This window comes from Chinchilla lanigera, unplaced genomic scaffold (genome assembly GCF_000276665.1).
Source record: "Chinchilla lanigera isolate Chin_1 unplaced genomic scaffold, ChiLan1.0 scaffold00040, whole genome shotgun sequence".
NCBI classification, from domain to species: domain Eukaryota; kingdom Metazoa; phylum Chordata; class Mammalia; order Rodentia; family Chinchillidae; genus Chinchilla; species Chinchilla lanigera.
The window spans coordinates 6,928,616-6,949,201 of NW_004955441.1; the positions used below are offsets into that span (position 1 = coordinate 6,928,616).

The following is a 20,586-nucleotide window of genomic DNA, read 5'->3' on the forward strand; positions in this document are numbered from 1 at the left end:
ATTACGTTTGAACCATACCCTCCGAGCAGCAAGCCAATATTTTTAAGTGTGCTAATTGGACACACCCCCCACACACACTCCAGAAGTAGCTGGTAAGCATCTGAAAGAGTCTAATTAGAACCTACCCTCCAAAGGGAGTAAGCACAAGGGCTGGGCTTATAAACTATTTGAATTTGCACTAGTGAATTTACTAGTGAGTTTAAGTAATGGCAGAAATATTCTTTATTGATAACATGAATTATGCTCAACTAGGCAGATTACTTCCTCCCTGGCACGTCCATCAGCCAATATTCTTTGGAACAACTCAGGCTCCAATACTGTATCTGGAATACAGGGTTCCATTTCTGGTGTCTCTAGCTGAATCCTTCCTCTCGAACAGCGGTTCTGAAACCATTGTTTGGAATACGAGATCCTTCCACGGGTAAACAAAGGTCAAGACTATTTTCATAGTAACACTAGGAAAACTTCTGCCTTTTGTACTCTCTCTCCTTGAGGGTGCAGTGGAGTTTTATAGAAGAAGCTCAATACGATGATGTCATCCCCAAAGCTACTGTAACATGGGCTTATACAGTCATGAGTTCAAAATTTTCTCAGTTTTTAATTTCTAATATGATAAGATCAGTAGATATAACTCACATAAACAAAAGCTCTTTGGGTTACTTAATAACTTTTTTTGAGACAAGGACTCACTATGTTCTTCAGGTGATCCTCCTGCCCCAGCCTCCCAAGTGCTGGGATACAAGTATGCACCACCACGCCTGGCTGCTATTTAATAACTTTTAAGAAGGTGAAATAAAAGGGATTGTAATATCAAAATATTTAAGAACCATTCATTGCTCTAAAATATTTTCACAACTGCCATAGCTGAGTCTTCTATGTAAAATACATGTTCCATGTGCTTAAGAAACAGGCAGCTGAGACTACACACACCCTACAGAAACTCCTACAGAACAAGAGGAACGACTGTTTCAGAGTCGGTTTAGGATTCACTGAAACTGTATGTGAATTGCTTGGTAGAGGTCCTGGGATACAGCACAATAAATGTTAAGCTGTTTTCACTGCTTCTGTTATAAGTTATTCTTACAGAATATTTATGTATGTCATATTAGACTCCTCCAGGAACTTGACAAAGGTGTAGTAAGTAAAATCATGTTTTTCTTTTTTTAATAAAAAATTGGCTTATTTTTATTCTTTTCTTTTTTAAGAATAAAAAACAAAGCCAGATGGGCATCACACTTGGCGTGACATTTCACTAAAGTCATGCTACTCACCCCTTCTTGTAAGCGTTTAATTATCTGATAATTTATCCTAAATGTAGACTAGGAATGATGACTGGCTTCAAGTTTGACTGTCTGTATTTCCTATGAATCACCTCTTCCCTTCTCTGTAAATTGGTCATTGTTGATCTCTGACACCTCTTCTACTTGTCAAAAGACATTCACCAACAATGGATGACAATCACATTTGCTAAATTTTCAGAATAATGTAATTTATATAAATCTAAAAGCTTAAACTCACTTGAAGTCTAGCTGCTCTGTAATTATTTCCTGTCCACTCTATACTTTAATTCCACCTTAATAATGTTTCCCTACCTTTCCAGTTTGAAAACCATTTCCCTCGGCAGAGAAAACAAACACAGAAAACTTTCCACTTCCTCATTCACTATCACAATGTCTGCTACTTGAATTGGTCTTCTCCTTTTTCTCCCTTTGTTGGAATACATAATTTTCTATTCATTCTCTGTAAAATGACTTTTCAGCTTAGAGGCAGAAAATAAATATATTAAAACTTTACTTTGTAAGAAACCTCAAATACTTTACCTTTATAACATTCTACTTGGTTCAAGTCTAGTATTACCAAAAATACCTTAATAGCCAGAACCTATTAGAAAAATCATTCCATCTGTTCCATGAATGGCTCTACATGACAGTAAATCTGTCTTAGCTTTTCGTCATTCGTTAAATCTAACAGGAAAGGACTTGAATCAATCACTCAATTTTAAGTAGGCCAACAAGCTATAAAATCTTTCTCCCTAGGTATCTGATTTGGAACAAAATTAACCACTAAGGTAAATGTTCAATGTCTTAGTATTAATTTCCCAACCCAACAAACCCTTAAAATTCTTTTGTCTTATTTTGAAAAAACTTTCTATCTTCCAAAGAATGGAAAAGTGAAGTAAGAAAGCTTCCAGCTTAATATTTACCAGAGTACACAGGAACCAAACTGCTAAGAGCTATCCATTGAAGTGAAAGTCTTACTGCTAAAGCACACTTTTTAATCTTCCTACACTCTGTAACGTATCACAGACTTAAAACCAATCAGCAAACTATTATTTATACATTTTCCCAAATATAAAATAAATTGTGCAAAACAAACTGTGACCAAGACAACTAGGAATTAGTGCTGTATGTTTGCTGGAAATACAGTCTCGGTCTTCTCTCAGGGACAGTGAAGCTAGCTACACTTCTGGCCACTGTACTTTCTGACCAAAGCACTAATCAATGACTACTCTACCTGATACATCAAAATAACTCAATTTTCAACCTAAACCATCAATATGAAGAATAAAATGTTTAACAACCACTAGGTATTTTAATATAGGATAGCTTATTTAATGGTGAGTCAAATTTAAAATGCTTTGATCAGCTTTTAGATGGATACACAAACTTTGCATTTCAAGAAGTTATAGGCAAACCCTCCTGTCTGCTTCCCCCTCACAGTAAGGGGCAGTGCAAGCCTCTCTGGTCACAAGGTGATGTATTTCTCTATAATTACACTTAACAATCCTCAGTGCTGCATAGTATTTTCCAAAGTCCTAATTCCTCTCAAAACCTGAAAAAGCAGATATTAGTAGAACACTGATAAAATCCAAATGAAGTATCGCAGTTTAGCTGACAGTACAGTATCATTCTTAGTTCTGACAAATGTGCTATGGTTGTGCTGACATTCAGGAAAGGTAAGTAAAGGATATATGCAAAGAACTCTATGATCTTTGAAATTTTCTATAAATCTAAAATATTTTAAAATTAAGTTTCCTTTAAGGGATGGCCCTCTGGGCAGCTTAAGTGAGACCCTGTCTCATAACTTTAAAAAAGGGCTGGGGATATAGCTTAGTGGTACAGCGCTCCTAGGCTCAACCCTCAGTACCAAGCTAACAAATGACTGAACACAAATACTGCCTTAACTGTAATCTTTATCCTCATATCTAAGCATTCGAAAAGATATTAACATATTTCAATTAATATCCTGTTGTAAATATAAAGATTTTTTTTTTTAAGAAAAAGATCTTGTTTCCCTTCCTAGCCGTCTCTCCCTCTAGAAAAAAAAATTTCCTGTTTTATAGAACTCCAGAGATTACCATTTCTTTCCTGGATTATGATAACAAATGTACTATAATAAATTTAACTGAGCTCCTTGTCTCAATCAGCCACACCTCAGATGCATCTTTCACAGAATATATCACCTCTCTTTAATCTTTCAGCAAGTATGCCCAGCCCCTATCGGACCTACTGAAGACATCAAAGGTTGCTTTTTGCCTCTATCTTAGTCTTACCTACTGCAACTACATCCTCAGGCTCTATACGAAGCTATTAGATTTTCCCTGAATATTTCACAAGAAATATTTTCATGCACGCATTCCCTTTGCCAGAAATTCTGACCTACCACATCTACTAATCTTTTACTAGTATTTGGGAAATACTTCATTCGCAGAGCTTTCTAATTCCTCTACTTGGACAAATCACACTTCCTACCATCTTCAGCACTTCTGGGCCTTGTATCAAATTATTACCGCAAGCAGCACGTTATGTTGCAATTACTTACTCCTGTCTCTCTCTCTCCTAGATTACAAGCTGCTTAAAGGCAAGGACTTGGTTTTATCTAACTTTGCATCTCCAGGAGTAAAAGCAGCATTCTATACACTAAGAAATAATGTTAAAACACTTTCTAAATGGTGTAGTGGGGCTGGGGATTTAGCTCAGCGGTAAAAGCGCCTGCCTGGCAAGCGTAAGGTCATGAGTTCGGTTCCCGGTACCGGAGAAAAACCAAAAAAAAAAAAAGGTGTAGTGATAATATTATATATATGATGATGATTTATAAATATTATTATGGACCAATTATGCTCATGTAAACTGTACTCTCTTTCAAAGATTTGGAATATCTGAGCTAAATAAAATTCTTTTTACTTTATGGATCTGATCTAACAGCTTATCTTTTAAAGACTTTTTGTTGGTTTTCTAAGTTGTGCTTTAAGAGTTTAAATTTGAGAGGAATGCATCAATTTTCTTAGCCTATTCCTAAAAATAAACAGGGGTAAAGAACACTTAGAAGGAAACTGAAATTAAAAGTCATCCTTAACTGAAAACAAATAACTAAGATTTAATGGGAGTAAATACGAGGTCTCTGGTAACACAATACACAGGACTACCTCCTCTAACATTTCTGTCTCCAGAGAAAGCTGTCTATCTAGTGTCCTCTCCCTGCCCCTTCCTCTCACTTCCACAGCACCACCCCTTCGATTTTACAGGAGCTCAGTCTCCGACTCTCTTCAAGCAGTAAATATAGTGGCACCTGCCTGCAATTCTGACATTCTGAGCAGCCGAGACCAGAGGATCGCAAGTTTAAGCCTAACTGGGGCATTTTAGTGACTCAGCAATACCCTGTCTCAAAATAAAAAACTGGCTTGGGCTGTAACCCACAGAGGGAAGATCCCAGGCTCCACTTCCCGGATGCCCTCCCACACATGAGCATAGCTACCCTGCTATAAAATAGCCTTCTGGAACTGAATTATATGCTGATGATCTATTAGGAAAATTCATAGGGTAACTATTCCCTGAAGAACAAGTTTGTCAGGTATCAAATTATATTTGCCCACTTTCTTTGTATTTTTGTAAATACTTGTTATAAAATGCTGTAGTCACAAAAAGAAAAGAGTATATATTTTAGAGGGTTTGTACCAAGCTCAAACAAACAAGCTCCTCAGCCTTTGTAAAATGATTTGGTAATGAGAAAGAACCCAAGAAATCATGTTCCTTCTGAGACTAAATCTGACGCTCCTGGACCAAGCAATATGGTACACCAAAAAGACGTCAGGCTACCATCTGCAGAGCCAGACTTAAAAGCCCAGTGCCAACAGTGAGAAGTCACCTATCCAGCACTTCATTTTCTCATCTGTAAAGAGATGGGCTGACACCCACAGGCCTAATCATTAAGCATTCCATATTACAAATTGAGCTGAGACTGGACTTTAACTAGGGAATAAGGAAAGAACCTCTGCAGAAGAAAAGAGCTAGAAAAAAAGAAGATCAATCACTCTTCTCTCTGCCACTTGCTCTTATATAATTTTCATCAGTAATACCAGTTACAGAGTGGAATCATCTATTTAACCCAGTATTTCCTAATCTTAGATTATGACAGTAAAAGAATATATTTCTTCTGAAAAAATGACCCTAACTTCATCTGTTCTACTTTTTTTTTGTATTCGTTACATTTGGAGCAAAGTAAAATAAAAACAAGTTGATGTTAAGCTTTCTTAGGCATGTTATTTGTAAAATGGAAATAATATCTACTATGGCATAATTTTGTTAACAGTGTTACTCAAAGGTCAAATGAGGCGCTACTTTAAAAAAAAAAAACTTTAGTAGCAGTAGCAATGGCAGCAGTAACAGTTAATATTCACTAAGCATACATCATGTTCTAAGCACTATTCTTGGCGTTTTATATAAAACCTCATAGCTATCCATCACACAGATATCAGCAGCCTTGTTTTATAGATGAAGAAACAGAGACACAGAGTGACTAAATAATTTGCCATAAGGATACTGTATAAATGAACAGGGATATACCAGAATAACAGGTAGGCTTTGAGTGTCCCATAGTGCTGGAAGACTCAGACCAGGTTTAAGAAATACTTTTAGATCAAGGACCCCAGGAAAATAGAAAAGCTTTCCTTTAACCTTAAGCTAGGCACAGTGGTACCTGTAATACCAGCTACTTAGCAGGAGGATCACAAATCTGACGCCAGCCAGGGCAACTTAGCAAGATGCTATCTCAAAATTTAAATATGAATTTAAAAAGCTGGGGATACACTTGAGCATGAAGGTTCTGGGTTCAACACCCAGTACCACAAAAATGACAGTACAAAACCCCTCTCTTTAAAAGACCACCCCACCCCTGGGATGTAAAACTTTGTAATGCTTCCTCAGTGGAGTCTCAGTAGGTCATCTCGTTAGGACCAACAGCAGTAAAAGAAGCTGTTTTGAAGTGGCAATTTTACTACGTTGGCACAAATCAATTATCTGCACTATAAATGTAAATGATTTTAAGAGCCTGCTTCTCTGAGCTGATACAGTAACTGCCCTGGCTGAGTCTGCTCCTTAACATAAAAACAAATGGAGAAAGCGTGTTAGGTGGCTGTGTGAACCGCTTGCCATGAAAGTAATATAAAACTGGCTGTTAAGGAACACATTCAAAATGTTTAACACTGACCTATTCCTATGTGAAAGGGGTCAGTAAATTCCTTAAATTATCCATTAAACCTACTCCTATCTTTAGCTTTTCACAAACTGGCAAGACAAGGGGGCAAATTTCCCCGCTTTTTTATCTGGAAGAAGAGGAATAGTGTGTTTTGACTTTGGGTCATACGAAAATGGGAACCTGCAATTCTGTCTTCCTGTCACTGTAGTACACTGGACCTAAACTGAAAGATTTGTTTTTGTTTGTAACACATTCTCCAGTCTTCCTTTTAGAATAAACTAAAAAAGAACGAGGTCACAGTGTTAAGACTCACAGCTGTATACAGAAGTGACTGGAAAAACAAGTTTTTATTTGTTTTGAGAGACAGGCTCTCACTATATACTTTAGGCCGGCCTTGAGCTCACTATGCAGCCCAGGCTGGCCTCTAACTTGTGGCACTTCTCCTGCCTCAGCCACCTGTGTGCTGGGATTACAGGCATGTGCCACCACGCCTGGCAGAAAAACAACCTTCAACTGAAGGAACTGCTATGGAAAACTACATAGGGAACCTCTCTGGGTCCTGCCCCAAACGAAACAACAGGGGACAAATTCGGTGTCTAAGATCTCTTTAGAGGCAGAAGAAAAAATTACTGAAATAATTACAGTTCCTACTCCTTTGGAGAAAGTGAAGGAAAGGGATGAGGTGTACACTTCTGAGGCCAGAAGAACAAAATACATATAAAAACTTTCAGATAAGAACATAACAAGAAGACATGTTCCTGACTGAATTCCCCCGCGTCTGTAAGGGCAACTAACTAATGGTGCACGCGGACCTCTACTTCGCCATGGAAAGATTACCCACAGAAGTCAGTTCTCCCTTGCCAGTTTCCTCACTGAAACCACGCCCAGAACTCCCAAGTCCCAAGACTGTAATATTGGTTAAGAACTTAAGACACTAGGCCCTAAGTAAACATTACATTATGAGAAAATATCCAACCTTCAAAACATGAAGAAGTACAGACCCTGGCATTGGAGCTAACTTTATTTTGTTACATGAATTAGGTCATGGAATCATTACTGCTTTTTGAAAGGGAAACAAACAATGTACCTGAGATAGCTTCCAAAATAAGCGACAATATTTGGGTGTTTACAGTCTTTCATCATAATAATTTCTTGCTGCACAACTGCAAAGTCTTCCCCTAGAGTAAAAAACAAGCATGTTAAGTATTTAGTAGGTAGGAGAAGTTTTAAAATGCGCACTTATTTCAAAACACAGTAAGAAGAAAATTACACTGATGAATAAGCATAATTAATGCGTTATGAAGAAAGCACAGCCAGTAAGTTACTAACATTCTTTTAATAACAATGTCAGTCCTGATCTGAGAAAAAGTATGATTGAAGGCATCAGCACAGTGACTCGAAGTATGGACTTTGGCCCCAGACTTTCTGGGTTCAGATCCTAACTCTATTCCCCTGTTAACCTGTGTAAGCTTGGGCAGATCACTTGACTTTGCTGAATCAATTTCCTACCCAGTAAAACAGTAATTTCATAGGGGTGATGTAAATCTGAAGTGAATTAATACTTGGAAAAGTTCCTAGAAAAAAGTAAGCTCTCTATTAGAATCAGAATAACTTATTACCAAGAAATATACATTACTTTTTCCTCTAGTACTAAATAGTATTTACTTCAATTTCTGTGCAAATAAGTAGTTCACTTTAAAGTCAGAGCAGGACTCCTTATACAGAGTGTGTCCAATTTCCACAGGCCCCTGGTGGAGAGGGGCCTGTGTCAGCAGTACCGGGTTAGCAGACGGCCCACATGCGCAGGCCTATCCTGTACTTAGTGCTTAGCTCCCACTGGGTCGGGATGCAGAGCGGCATTACATCTGAGACCAGTCAAAGAATCAGCAAAGAATCCCTCTCCTGCTCCCATCCAAATTCTTCAAAATAGGATCAGCAATCCCATAGCACAGTCACATGTTGCAGCTCCTGAAAGAACACTTGTCACGGAGAGAAACAGAAGTGCAGGGAATGCAAATGTGGTGAATCAGAGACCGACAGAAAGAGAACAAGTACAACAACGCACATGTAAACCAAAGCAGCATTACTAATTCAGTTTTTAAAGTAATATATTCCGTGAACAGCCAGACAGAATGTGCACAGGTGGCAAAGCCAAAATCTGAAGGATATACCAACCACTGTCAAGGCGTTAAGAGGCTGGGCGAAGCCCAACATTTCTGGCCTTGGCCATTTCCTACTGGGACTAAAACCAAGAAGTGAATTAACCCAGCCTAGAGCCGCCTGAACCTGTTATCAAAACGCTCCTCACTGTCCCAGTCACCAGAGAAGACGGCAAGGGGCAGAGAAGGTACGCCAGGTTCTCAGTAATGATGTGAGCTTAAACAAATTCTCCAAATGGAAAATGGAACTTTTATATTTTCAAAAATTCAGAGTATCTCTGAACTAGCATCCTGCTATGAGGTCATCTATCACTGCTAAGACTCCTGATTAACAATATGTTAAGAAGAAAAGTTAAAATAATAAAGTCATAATGAGGTTCGAGGCCAGCCTGAACTGCATAGTGAGACCCTGTCTCAAAAAGACAAAATCAAAAAACACTTGATAAATGTAACATTTTGTAGACTGAGGTGTAGGTCACTTTTAAGCATCAGTGATTAGTTAGAGAGATTAGAAACTGGCTGGAAGGAAATAGGAGGGGGAGTCTATCAGCTCGCCAAGCTCTGTGTTTGTTTTTACTTTTCAAACAAGGTCTCACTGTACAGTTCAGGCTGGCCTGGACTCAATCATTATGTATTCCAGACTGGCTTTGAATTTACCTCGATCCTGCTGCGATTACAGGCCTGGACCACCACCACGCCAGGCTTCTAACTGGTTTTTCCTCTGTGACCTACATCTGAGTCCCCATTCCCCACCCCAAACCCCCAATCCCACCACTGCCTTTTTTTGAGACAGAGTCTCATTAAGTCATTAGATTGCTCAGACTGGACTCAAACTTTGCAACCCTCCTGCCTCAGCCTTCTGGGTAGCTGCAATTACAAGCATGTATCATTGCACCCTGCTGAGTTACAGTTTTAACTGGGTTCTGCCGTTCCTGTATTACTACCAGTCTAACGAGCAGTAAGTGGACCTGTACCTACTGCCAGGCCTATCTTCCCTTGGAGGGCGTTCCCACAAGGGACGAGGCAAGAAGGATGAAAGCAGAGTAGCGGAACTGTGCTCAGTGCGACAGCCTGGTTTGCCTTAGTGAAATGAGGGCACACATCAGGACCACTCCAAGGGCTTAAGGAGCCAGCCACAAGTCCTAGGTGTGTATGTCCATTTCGCCAGAGGGAATTGGATGAAGACAGCCTGCTGGATCACCGGATCACTCACCAGAGATCTGAAAAGGCACCCGTGTTCTGTCCACTTTGCTGTTTCCTACCAAATGAGAATCCAGGCACCTTCAGTGGCAAGTTACGACATTTGCAAGTTAACTGTACTCTGTTTTATAATGATTTCATAGACTTTAATATCATTGAGGAAGCTCTTCTCCGAAGAGCCTCAGACCAGTTACTTCTTAAATATGTCAATCACTCGGACACCACATAATTTTACAAATAGGAAGGGGAAGGGGAACATTCAATTCTACCATTTCAGACATGGCTTGAACAATTGGAGGGAAACTGTCAGTGCTTGATGGGGCAGAATGAACAACCAGCTATATGTTATATCATGGTTCTATTGCATTCAAAAATTTCATTTTGATGGTTTGAATGTTTTATGTTTTATGTATTTTCTTGGAGACTGGGCTCCATCAGTTATCAATATATGGAAGAAACACAGGCTGAGTAGTAAGGTGGAGAATCTCTATTGCAAATTGCATGACCTTAGGTGTAATGCTACATATTAACAACTACCATCATGGTCAGGCATGGTAACTAATCTTTGTTCTACGTAAGAAGACGGACAGTGAAACAATGCAGATATTCAAGGAATATGGAACGTGTTCCAATGCTCTTGTTCTAGCCTCTAACAGAGTAACATGAACAATCTCGTATGGGAATAGAACAGGACAATTTTGAAGTCAACAAAGATCACTGAACCAAATTATATTATGTAATACTGTAACAAAAACATTTTGTGTTAGCAACAGAAAGTCATAATGAGACTAATACCAATTTTCATACGAACAGTAAATAGTTTGGAAATTATTTTGTTTTGCCACCCACACTGAAATTACACTCTTCTGTAATCCAGTGAGAGGTCACACATCAAGTTGGACTTAAGAGTAAACCCATTTTCTCTTGCTGGGTGGATGACAGAGCTCTCCTGCGGGGAGTAGGCCTAGGAGTCATTAGCAGTCACCATGCAAAGGGAGCCCACCAAGAACAAAGTTATCCATGAAAAGCACTGAGGAGAGACAAGAAAAAAGGAGCGCACTGAACAGCGAAACTGCAGTGAGCTTCACCTGGCTCTGTGACTTTCAGGTGTCTCTGTGCATGACCGAAACTCCCCGTATCGTTTAAGCCACCTCTGAGACAGAGGTGCACATCACAGCCCTTGTCACACCACATCCGTATCTGCGTGTCTATGTTCTCACTAGAACACAAAGTCCTCTAAGACAGAACTATCTTAATTGTGTTTGTACCTTAGTACCTAATATGTAACAGAAAGAACTGTTGATTGAATAAATCTATGACAACATATAATTCCTTACTGTGATGACCATAAATCGAGCCCATCAGCTTTTGGTTTACTTTTATACAATTATGAGCATACTTCATATAGTAAATAGCTTATTACTCTTTTGATTTCTTTTCAAACTAATAGAGACTTTTGGGGGCGGCTGAGACAAGGTTTCACTATGCAATTCAGGCTGGCCTTAAACTCACTTTGTAGCCCGGGCTTGTCTTGAACTCACAGCCATCCTCCTGCCTCAGTCTCCTGAGTGCTGGGATTACTAAAACTAGTCTTCAACTACAGCTTTTTTCACAAAATGTTGTTGATTTAAAGTGCATAATTTTTTCCTATTAAGTCAATTCTGTGTAAGGGCCAAAGTAAATTCAGTATTTTATGGGGAAAAGAGGCATTCAGTTTTTTAAGGTAACTGAAAATGTAAACTCAGCAAAAAAGAAGTGCGGTACATTAGTAATCCAAAGAAGCTGAAGAGTTGATTTAAATAATTTTCTTTAAAGCTCATGAGAAACATTCTGAAAATGAATAGGGGTTCAAGAAAAATTTGCTAGCCTGCTTAAGTGGGCTACTGTACAGCAGAAGGGTAAACTAGATAATCCCCAGAGCCTTTTTCCAATTCTGATAATATAGGATTTCTTGAAATTTTAGACATTAAAGTGAAAAATTCATCTTCCACAAGATGTGCTCCCCGCCTCCTAAAAAATTGGAGGGGCAAGACAAACTTAAAAGTAGAGCACATATTAAATTAATTAAACAAGAATGAGCACATTAAATGCACAGGCGACAAAAGCAAAAACAGGTATGTGAGACTGACTCAAACTCAAATCTTGCACAAAAAAGGAAATGATCAGACTAAACAGGCAAGCTATGGGATAGGACAAAATATCTGCAAACCATGTATCTGAAAAAGGATTAACATGCAAAATATATAAAGAACTCTTGCAACTCAATGGAAAACAAGCAACAATCAAATAACTTGATTAAATAATGAACAAAGTATTTGATATATCTTATCCTGATCTAATCACGTCACCACGTATACATATAGTGTATCAAAACATATTGTATACCCATAAATATACATAATTTTTATTTGTCAATTTTATACTAATAATGCTGAGAATTTTTTAAAATGAGCACAAGAACTTGAACTGACACTTCTCCCAAGACACACAAGTGGCCAACAGGCATGTGAGAGACCTTCAACATCGTCAAGGGTCAGAGACATGCGCATCAAAACCACAGCGGGTCTCACTTCGCACCGGCAGGAGAGTCATTATTTAAATAAAAACAAAAACAAAACCAGAAAACAAGTGCTGGAGAGGGCATTAAGAAACCGAATCCCTTGTGCACTGTTGACAGAATGTCAAATCATGCAGCTTCTATGGAAAACAGTGTGGAAGTTTCTCAGAATATTAATATAAATACCTTAAGCCTAGCAACCCCCTTACAGACAGATACCCAAGAGATCTGAAATCAGAACGTCAAAGAGGTATTTGTGCCCCAGAGTTCGTTACATTGTTATTTACAATTGCTAAGAAGCAGAAACAACCCAAACATCTATTAACAAAAAATGGCTAAAGAGCTGGGTGTGGTGGTGCATGCCCGCAATCCCAGGACTGGGAAGCCTGAGGAATGACGGTCGCTGCCAGCCTGGGGTACAAAGTGAGTTCAAGGCCAGTCTGAATGGCACCGTAAAACCCTGTCTCAGCAAGGCCAGCCTTAATTTAACTTGTAACACGGCACACGGAACCACTTAAAGTACATCATTTCTGAACTTCACCTCATGCCCTGGCAACAATAAATGAAATGAACAGTATTTCCCATGACTAACATCCCAGGACCATGATTCTTTAAACAAGCTGTCTCAGACTACCTTACAGCAGGAAATACCCTAAAATCCGACTACTATCTTCAGAGTACAAAACTCTAAATGCTGATTTTTAAAAAGACAAGAAACTGGCTTATGTAATTACGATATATATACTTTCCCCCCCCCTAAAACCAAAGAGCAGGCATTCATATTTCAGTTTTGGACTTACAGGCAAGCCCTGATTAATACAAAACAGAAACACAAAAGAAGATCTAATGATTCTATTGACTTCAAAATATTGCAAAATAAATTTAAAAATTATTATGACAGCAGTATCAGTATTTTTCAAGAATGAGAATAAGGAGATGGCTCCAACAGAATACTTTGATGAAAATAATTCACAGCTTATGTTTTGGAAAATTTTTAATAATTGCTCATGAATAACAATGCTTAGAAGCACATTTTCATAAGCTATTACTGACTAAACTTTGAATTTGGGTTCGACAACACCCTCAAGAAGAAATTCCTAGCTGAAACTATCCTAACAGCAAAAGACCAAAATACCCTGACTGGGGGCTGGGGATATAGCTCAGTGGCATAAATACCTGCCTGGTAAGCACAAGGTCCTGAGTTTGATTCCCAGTACCAAAAAAAACCCACAAAAACAAAACCAAAACAAAAAATACCCTGATTGGTGTAGCTTGGCTTTGGATTAAAGAAAACAAAACCCCCAGCTCAAAAAAAAAAATCCCACTCCAATGTGGTGTTTCATTTGTTTTCCTAATGGCCCCTCCATGAAATTTTAATGCTGCAGATATTCTATACATGTACTTATGTACTATGTATATATACCTGTGTTTTATGCACAGATTTTTTTTTTTTTTTTTTTTTTTTTACACTGAGGAACAAATTCTACCCCCTTATGTTAAAGGAATACTTGAGAAAACATTTTCTGCGTTTTCACAGCAAACAAACTGTGTCTAGACAGGGCAGAGTGGCTTAACCTGAGTCCTGAATTATCCTGTGAAATCTCATTTTCTTACCTGGATCCAGCTCTTTTATTGAGAGCTGGATTTATTCTGATAGAAAACGTAAACATAAGGCAAATCCCTCTAATGTGTTTGGATTATATACTTTAAAAAATTATGGTAGTACATCTAAAGTTTCTCTAGGTAAAACAAGTATTGAAATAGGCTCAGAAAAATGTTTCTGGGGTTAAGGACAGAAAAAGGAAAAATAGAGCACAGTATAGATTTTAAGGGAAGTGAAGAACACAATGGGAAAATTTTTTCCTGTTTTTATCAGGCCACTAACAAGAACTACATATTTTTGTTTAAAAGTACTGATTTTGAGATGCTTTTTCCCTAGATGTAAAGATAAATTTTTTTTGTACATCAACAAATGAATGGGTAAAGAAAATGTGATAGTTACATACAATGGAGTACTACTCTGCCATAAAGAAGGAAATTTTTGAGTCATCTGTAGAAAAATGGATATCCCTTGAAACCATGATGGTAAATGAAATAAACGAGAGATACAACCTTAAATATTGCATGGCTTTTCTTATGAGAAACCCAAAGTACAAATAATTTAAGGAGTAAAATTTAAGAAATAGGGAGATAGATCTTTTGTAAAAGGGAAGGGGATCTAGAGATGGAGCAAGCAGAAAAGGAGAAAAAGTTATGTTAAGCACACATACTAAGTCTCCATGATGAATGTGAGTCACGTACTATGAACATGGGCTAATTTGATGGTGGGGTGAGACAGGGTTTTGCTATGTAGTTCAGGTCGGCCTCAAACTCTTAAGGATCTTCCTGCCTCAGCCTTGCAAGTGCTGAGATTATAGGCATGCGCCACCATGCCTGGATTAAACATGTGCTAACTTTTTAAAAATTAAAAATTTTTTTCTATCCTTGAGGCTATGCAGGTATAAACTACAGCTGTTTAAAACTCATAAAAATATCGTCCCCCAAAGTAAAAAAACAGTAGGGCAAAACTATTTTTGTAAACTCAATTTTGGCACATACTACACCTCCCCCATATTTTCTGAAACCTATAAATTACATTTAAATTCTATTCTCCTACCCTACAATCTCATGCAGTCACCTTCTTCCCTTTGCGTGTAGCTCAAGTGTAGATATCTTAATGTCTTCTTAACCAACAACATCTGTATTCTCTCCTCTGTCTTGTTCATGCTGTGCATCTTCCTGCAGTTCCTGGTTTGGTCACTAACCTGCAAGATTTTGTTTTAAAACTGCACTGTCGCTGGGCATGGTGGCGCATGCCTGTAATCCCAGCACCCAGGAGGCTGAGGCAGGAGGATCGTTGCGAGTTTGAGACCAGCCTGGGCTACAAAGTGAGCTCAAGGCCAGCCTGAACTGCAGAACAAGACCCTGTCTCAAACAGACAACCAATCAATCAAATTACACTGTCCATAGTGTAATTGTATAAAATCAATCTGTTTTCCAATATGCCCAAACATAGCAGTCAGATAAAATTACTATTTCCCTAGTAGACCTAGTGCTTTAACAGAACCAATGCTTTCACACTTTCCTCATGAAATAAGCTCCACTTCCCTAAGTGATCAGCAAAGTCCTAGCTAGCCCTGAACTCTCATTTATTCAATGGCCCCAAGTGAAATGAGCCTCATCCCCACGGAACCAACCAGATGAAGTAGGATACAGCTCCTCTGTCCTACTGGTGTCCTTTTACATGGCAAATTGCCTAGATACTCTTATCCAGAGTATTTCAAAGTTAAGGGCAACTTTTCACTGACTCATGAATTAAGTCTTTCCAGTCACAGTCACCACCATTTCTTACTGCCAACACCCTGCACCTCAAAGGGTAAATCTCTAATGCTAGGTAGTGTTCATTTAGGATCGCAAACCCCTTGAGGGTAGGAATCACGTTCACAATCTTTCACTGTGACTATATTTTGAGCTAAATAAAAACTCTTGAGACTTAAGTCACTAATCACATAGGGTTGGAAATAAGGGAGGAAATAACGCTGCAGACCAACGAAGTAAAAAATTCTTTGTTGTATGCTTTTCTGTGTTTATTTCTACCTTTCAGTGGGCAAGCACTGTACCTAATCTATCCAGCAAAATCACCTTCCAGTCCTTGATGTGTCCTAATGTATTGAAGAGTGGCTGACCGCCCACGATTAACCTTGGAGGAGTATTACCAAGAATGACGTAACAATTACTCTGCTCGTGGTGGGTGGCAATGAACACAGGGCAGCACTGAATAAACAACCAGCGCAAGGGATCTACTCAGCACTCCAGGGAATCGCGAGGTGGTGTCAGATAAGCTCCCTAATGACCCGCCGCTCTGATGACAGATAATGAGGAAGAAAGTCCTCGCTTACCTCTCAGGACAGAAAATTAATGTCAGAAGCTGACAGGAAAAATATTCATAAAATATAACTCTGGAGATTCATGGAAAAATAGTGGAATGTGGTCTTACTGGTACCTTTTCACACTTCTTAAATTTTGTCCTACAATATTTTTTTTCCCGGGACTGGGAATTGAACTCACAACCTCGCGCTTGCCAGGCAGGCGTTGTGCTGCTGAGCTAAATCCCCAGCCCCTTGTTGTACAATTTAACACACTGTCTCATGATGACAAAACACAACACCTTATTTTCCCACTGTGAATTTCCCTGCATGTCTATCTCTGTCTTTTTCATTGTGCTGGGAAAAAATGGATTTCCTCACTTACAAGAGTTTCTCCTATGAGTTATTTAATCATTCAACTGTCTGCTTTAATACTGTTTAAATAACTGGTACTACAAGTAACACCATAAATGAGTACTTGTAAGTAATTTTTAAATTCTGACTTTAAATCACTAAGAAGACCTAAGAGATCCATTACACAGACAATTACACCACTACATCAGAATTTGAAAGAAAGCCCAGTAAGTACATTGTGTGAAGCATACATGAGTTCTGTGCTGCTTGTACGTAATTTTAAAATTCTGACTTTAAAACACTAAGAAAGAAGATCCAAGAGATCCGTAACACAGACACTTACAGCACTACATCAGAATTTGAAAGAAAGCCCATGAAGTGCATGAGCTCTGCCCTGCTTGCCGGCCCTGACATAAGCTCATCTTGACCATTTTTAACTTTCATTCAAAAAGAGTCTCAAGAGCTGGCAGTGTTCCAACCCCATCAGGCTGAATAACAGAAGCAAACCTGTAATCCCACAAAATCAGGTTTACTGAACCACTGCAATTAGGAAAACTGCATAACAGAGGAATCTCGGGCCATCTCCACAAACAAGGGAAACTGTAAAACAGCAGTCTTTGAATAAGGTGGATCTAAGGTGAAATTTATACAAAGCAGTGCTGGACCACAAAGTGAACATAAGGCCCTCTTTTCTTATGAACTAAAGAGTTACAAGGGGTGTGTGTGCTGTGTCCAAAAACCTCTTATCTGAATCTGGGTTAGAAATCTACACCAGTCCTCTTTGTCTAAGTTACTTTGAGATCTTCTCCACCCTTGTTATTGTGTATTTCATGGTAGATATCCTAGTGAGTAAGAAGTGGCATCTCACTCCGCTTTGAAACACACTTCCCTCGTAACTAACGATGCTGAGAACCTTTTCATTTACTCATGAGCCACTTCATGGGTGTGTGGGGGGATGCATTTGCATGAGTTAGATTGCTAGCCCTTAATAACTTTTTTTATTTTGGTATCATGCTAAGTCGCTAAATTACCCAGGCTGGGCTTGAACTTGCAATCTTCCTACGTCAGCCTCCCAGAATGCTGGGATTACAGACATGCACTGTCACTCACAGCTGTTAATTAATGACACCATTTTTCCTGACAAAAATGTTACATTTTGATGTAATTCAATTTATTTAGCTTTTTTTTGGTCACTGACACTTCTGGAAAGCACCGCCTAATCCAAGATTGCAGAGATGTATTCCTATGTTTCCTTTTGTGCCAGTTTTATACTTTCAGTTCTTCTATCTAGATGCATAATCTATTCTGAGTTAACTGGTATATGGTGTGAGGTGGGGTCCAACCTCTTTTTTCCTGTGGATACCCAGCGGCGCCTCCCCCTTGTTGCAGAGGCTATTCGTCCCCCCACTGAGCTGCCCTGGCACCGCATGAACAATCAGTCATAAAGGGCAAGGGCCCCTTGCACTTTCACATGAATGTAAGGGAAAGCTTGTCAGGGCCTACAAAATAACAAGCTGGTATTCCGACAGAAACGGATAATGTCATCTTGACAACATTAAGTTTTCATATCTATTAATATGAAATGCCTTCATACTTATTCAGCTCTTCCATTTATCATAATGATGTATTATAGTTTTTTTCAGTGTACAGTCTTGCATATTTTTGAAATACTGGATCCAGATTAGAAAAGAAATACAACTACATTTGCAAATTATATTATCTTATATGTAGAAAAAACTATTACTAACAGCTAAGTTGCAAGATAAACATATAACAATCAACTGTTATTTCTATACATGAAATGAATATTCTGAAAATTAAGAAAAAAATTCTAATTAAAACAGCATCTCACTGAACTGGTATTGGGCAACTGGCCATCAATAATAATGCTAATTACAATAACAATTTACAAAAAAAGAATAAAATACAGAAGAAATCCAACAGAAGAAATTTAACAGAAGAAATCCAAGACTTGTATACTGAAAACTACAAAACAGAAATCTCAAAAACAATATGTAGCTGGGGATATAGCCCAGCAGCACAAGTGCCTGCCTGGCATGCACAAGGTCCTGAGTTTGATTCCGGTACCAGAAAAGAAAGAAAAAGAAAAAGAAAAAACAGTATGTAGCCGGGTGTGGTGATGCATGCCTGTAATTGCAGTACTTGGGAGGCTGAGGCAGGAGGACTGCCATGAGTTCAAGGCCAGCCTGGACTACACAGTAAGTTCAAGACTAGCCTGGACTATACAGGAAGAGCCTGCCGCAAAAACCTAGAAAAACAAAACAAACCCCATTATGTATTCTGCTACCACTAGATGGAATATTATACACATATCTGTTAGGTCTTGTTAGTTTATACTTACTTATTTTTCCCCTCCCTCCTTTCTTTCGTGTTGCTGCACACTGGGACTTGCACATGCTAGGCAAATGCTCTATCACTGACCTACAGCTCAGCTCAGTTTATAGTTATTTCTCTTTCTTTGTTGATCCTGTTCAATCAATTACTGAAAGAAGGGTATTACAATTTCCAACTATTATTGCTCAATACTCTGCCCCTTCAACATGTCAATATAGAAGTACAATTTCCTCTCAAGACTACTGCTCTAACAAAGGTTATATTTTCTTGATATGTTATAAACGATAATTTAATTTCAAAGATTTCCACATTGAAATATTAACTCTTACTGCAAATTCTATGTATTTTTATGGAAAAAAAATAGAAAATAATACTTTCACTTAACCACAAAGCCACAAATAGTTTCATTACTCTCATCCTGTGGCTTGCAGCCCTAGACTTTTTGACTAACAGTGCCACTGCACTCAATCTGGATTTAAGCAGCTTTCTAGCTTTCATCCTTTACTACTCACATCTTTATTTTGTCGTTTTGAGACTGGGTTTTACTATGCAGTCGAGGCTGGCCTTGAACTCACTCTGTAGCCCAGGCTGGCCTTGAATTCCTAGGCATCCTCCTGCCTCAGCCTTCCTGAGTGCTGGGATTACAGGTGTGCACCACCATGCCTGTCCTCACTTCTATCCGTAAGTATACTTCCACCCCACACGTGCATTCTATGTATGCTCTAGAATCATTAGACTTCAGAGCTCTCCAGTAGGACAGAAAGGTAAGACATACCCTGAACTCTGCAAAACGGAGGACGTGGTAAGGAAAAGTCTTATTATGTATTTTATGCAGTTACTAAAAATTGTAACTATCATTGTCTTTCTTAGGAAGTATTTGTGGGTGCACTCATTATCTATTAGGCTGAAATGTCAATAGCACCAGCATCAATGAGACGGGACAGACACTTTCTCCACCTTCACTGCTTTCAAATAGCTTGTTTCCATTCTCTCCCGAAGTCCCACCCTGTCCTGGACTGCTTGCAGTCACCGTGCATCCCCTCCTGCCCTCCTCACTGCTGCGTTTCTGACCATTTTACCAAATACTGATACTACAGCGCCTGGCTCATCCTGTCCTTCTCCCATTACGACTTCACTACTACTTCAGTTTTTTGGTGACCCTCACGAATGATGTACTGAAACACTCGCGCCTCCTGAATAACTGACCTGCTCAGCAACAAGCACCTCTACTTCACCCCTTCTCCACTCCCAGGGACAGACCTGAAATTCTGTCACCCTTGTGTCAGAAATGCACCACCTTTAAGACCTGTTTCAGATATCCCCTTCACAGTACCACCTCCACTCTTGTTAGCTAAATGACTTTAACTCTTCCACCCCAGTAATGTTTCTAGTCAAGACTGATCTCACTGACTGATTCACTTTTACCATCCATACCACCTTCCTGTCCTTCCTTTCCTTCGTACTCAGCTCACATTCCACAGGTCGGAACTGTAACCGCTCCTCTACAGACACTCCTGTGGTTTGAAGGTCTGTCCCCTCCAACACTCAAGTTGCAATTTAACTGCCACTGTAGCAGATTATG

The 20,586-nt window shown here is 39.0% G+C and overlaps 1 protein-coding gene and 1 pseudogene across 4 annotated transcripts in view; one reads left to right on the forward strand and one right to left on the reverse strand.

Annotated features, from left to right (window-relative positions):
* The window catches only part of Map4k3 (mitogen-activated protein kinase kinase kinase kinase 3), a 113,378-nt gene that overhangs the window by 85,550 nt on the left and 7,242 nt on the right, over positions 1–20,586 (reverse strand). For all 4 annotated transcript variants that reach the window (XR_001235318.1, XR_001235319.1, XM_005390901.2 and 1 more), the window contains exon 2: positions 7,562–7,652. Coding sequence is in view for 2 of the 4 variants with exons in the window: in XM_005390901.2 (XP_005390958.1) it covers positions 7,562–7,617 (56 nt within the window). In the remaining 2 variants the exon portion in view is untranslated. The remainder of the gene's footprint in view (positions 1–7,561; positions 7,653–20,586) is intronic.
* Positions 7,766–10,062, forward strand: LOC106149242 (annotated as a pseudogene).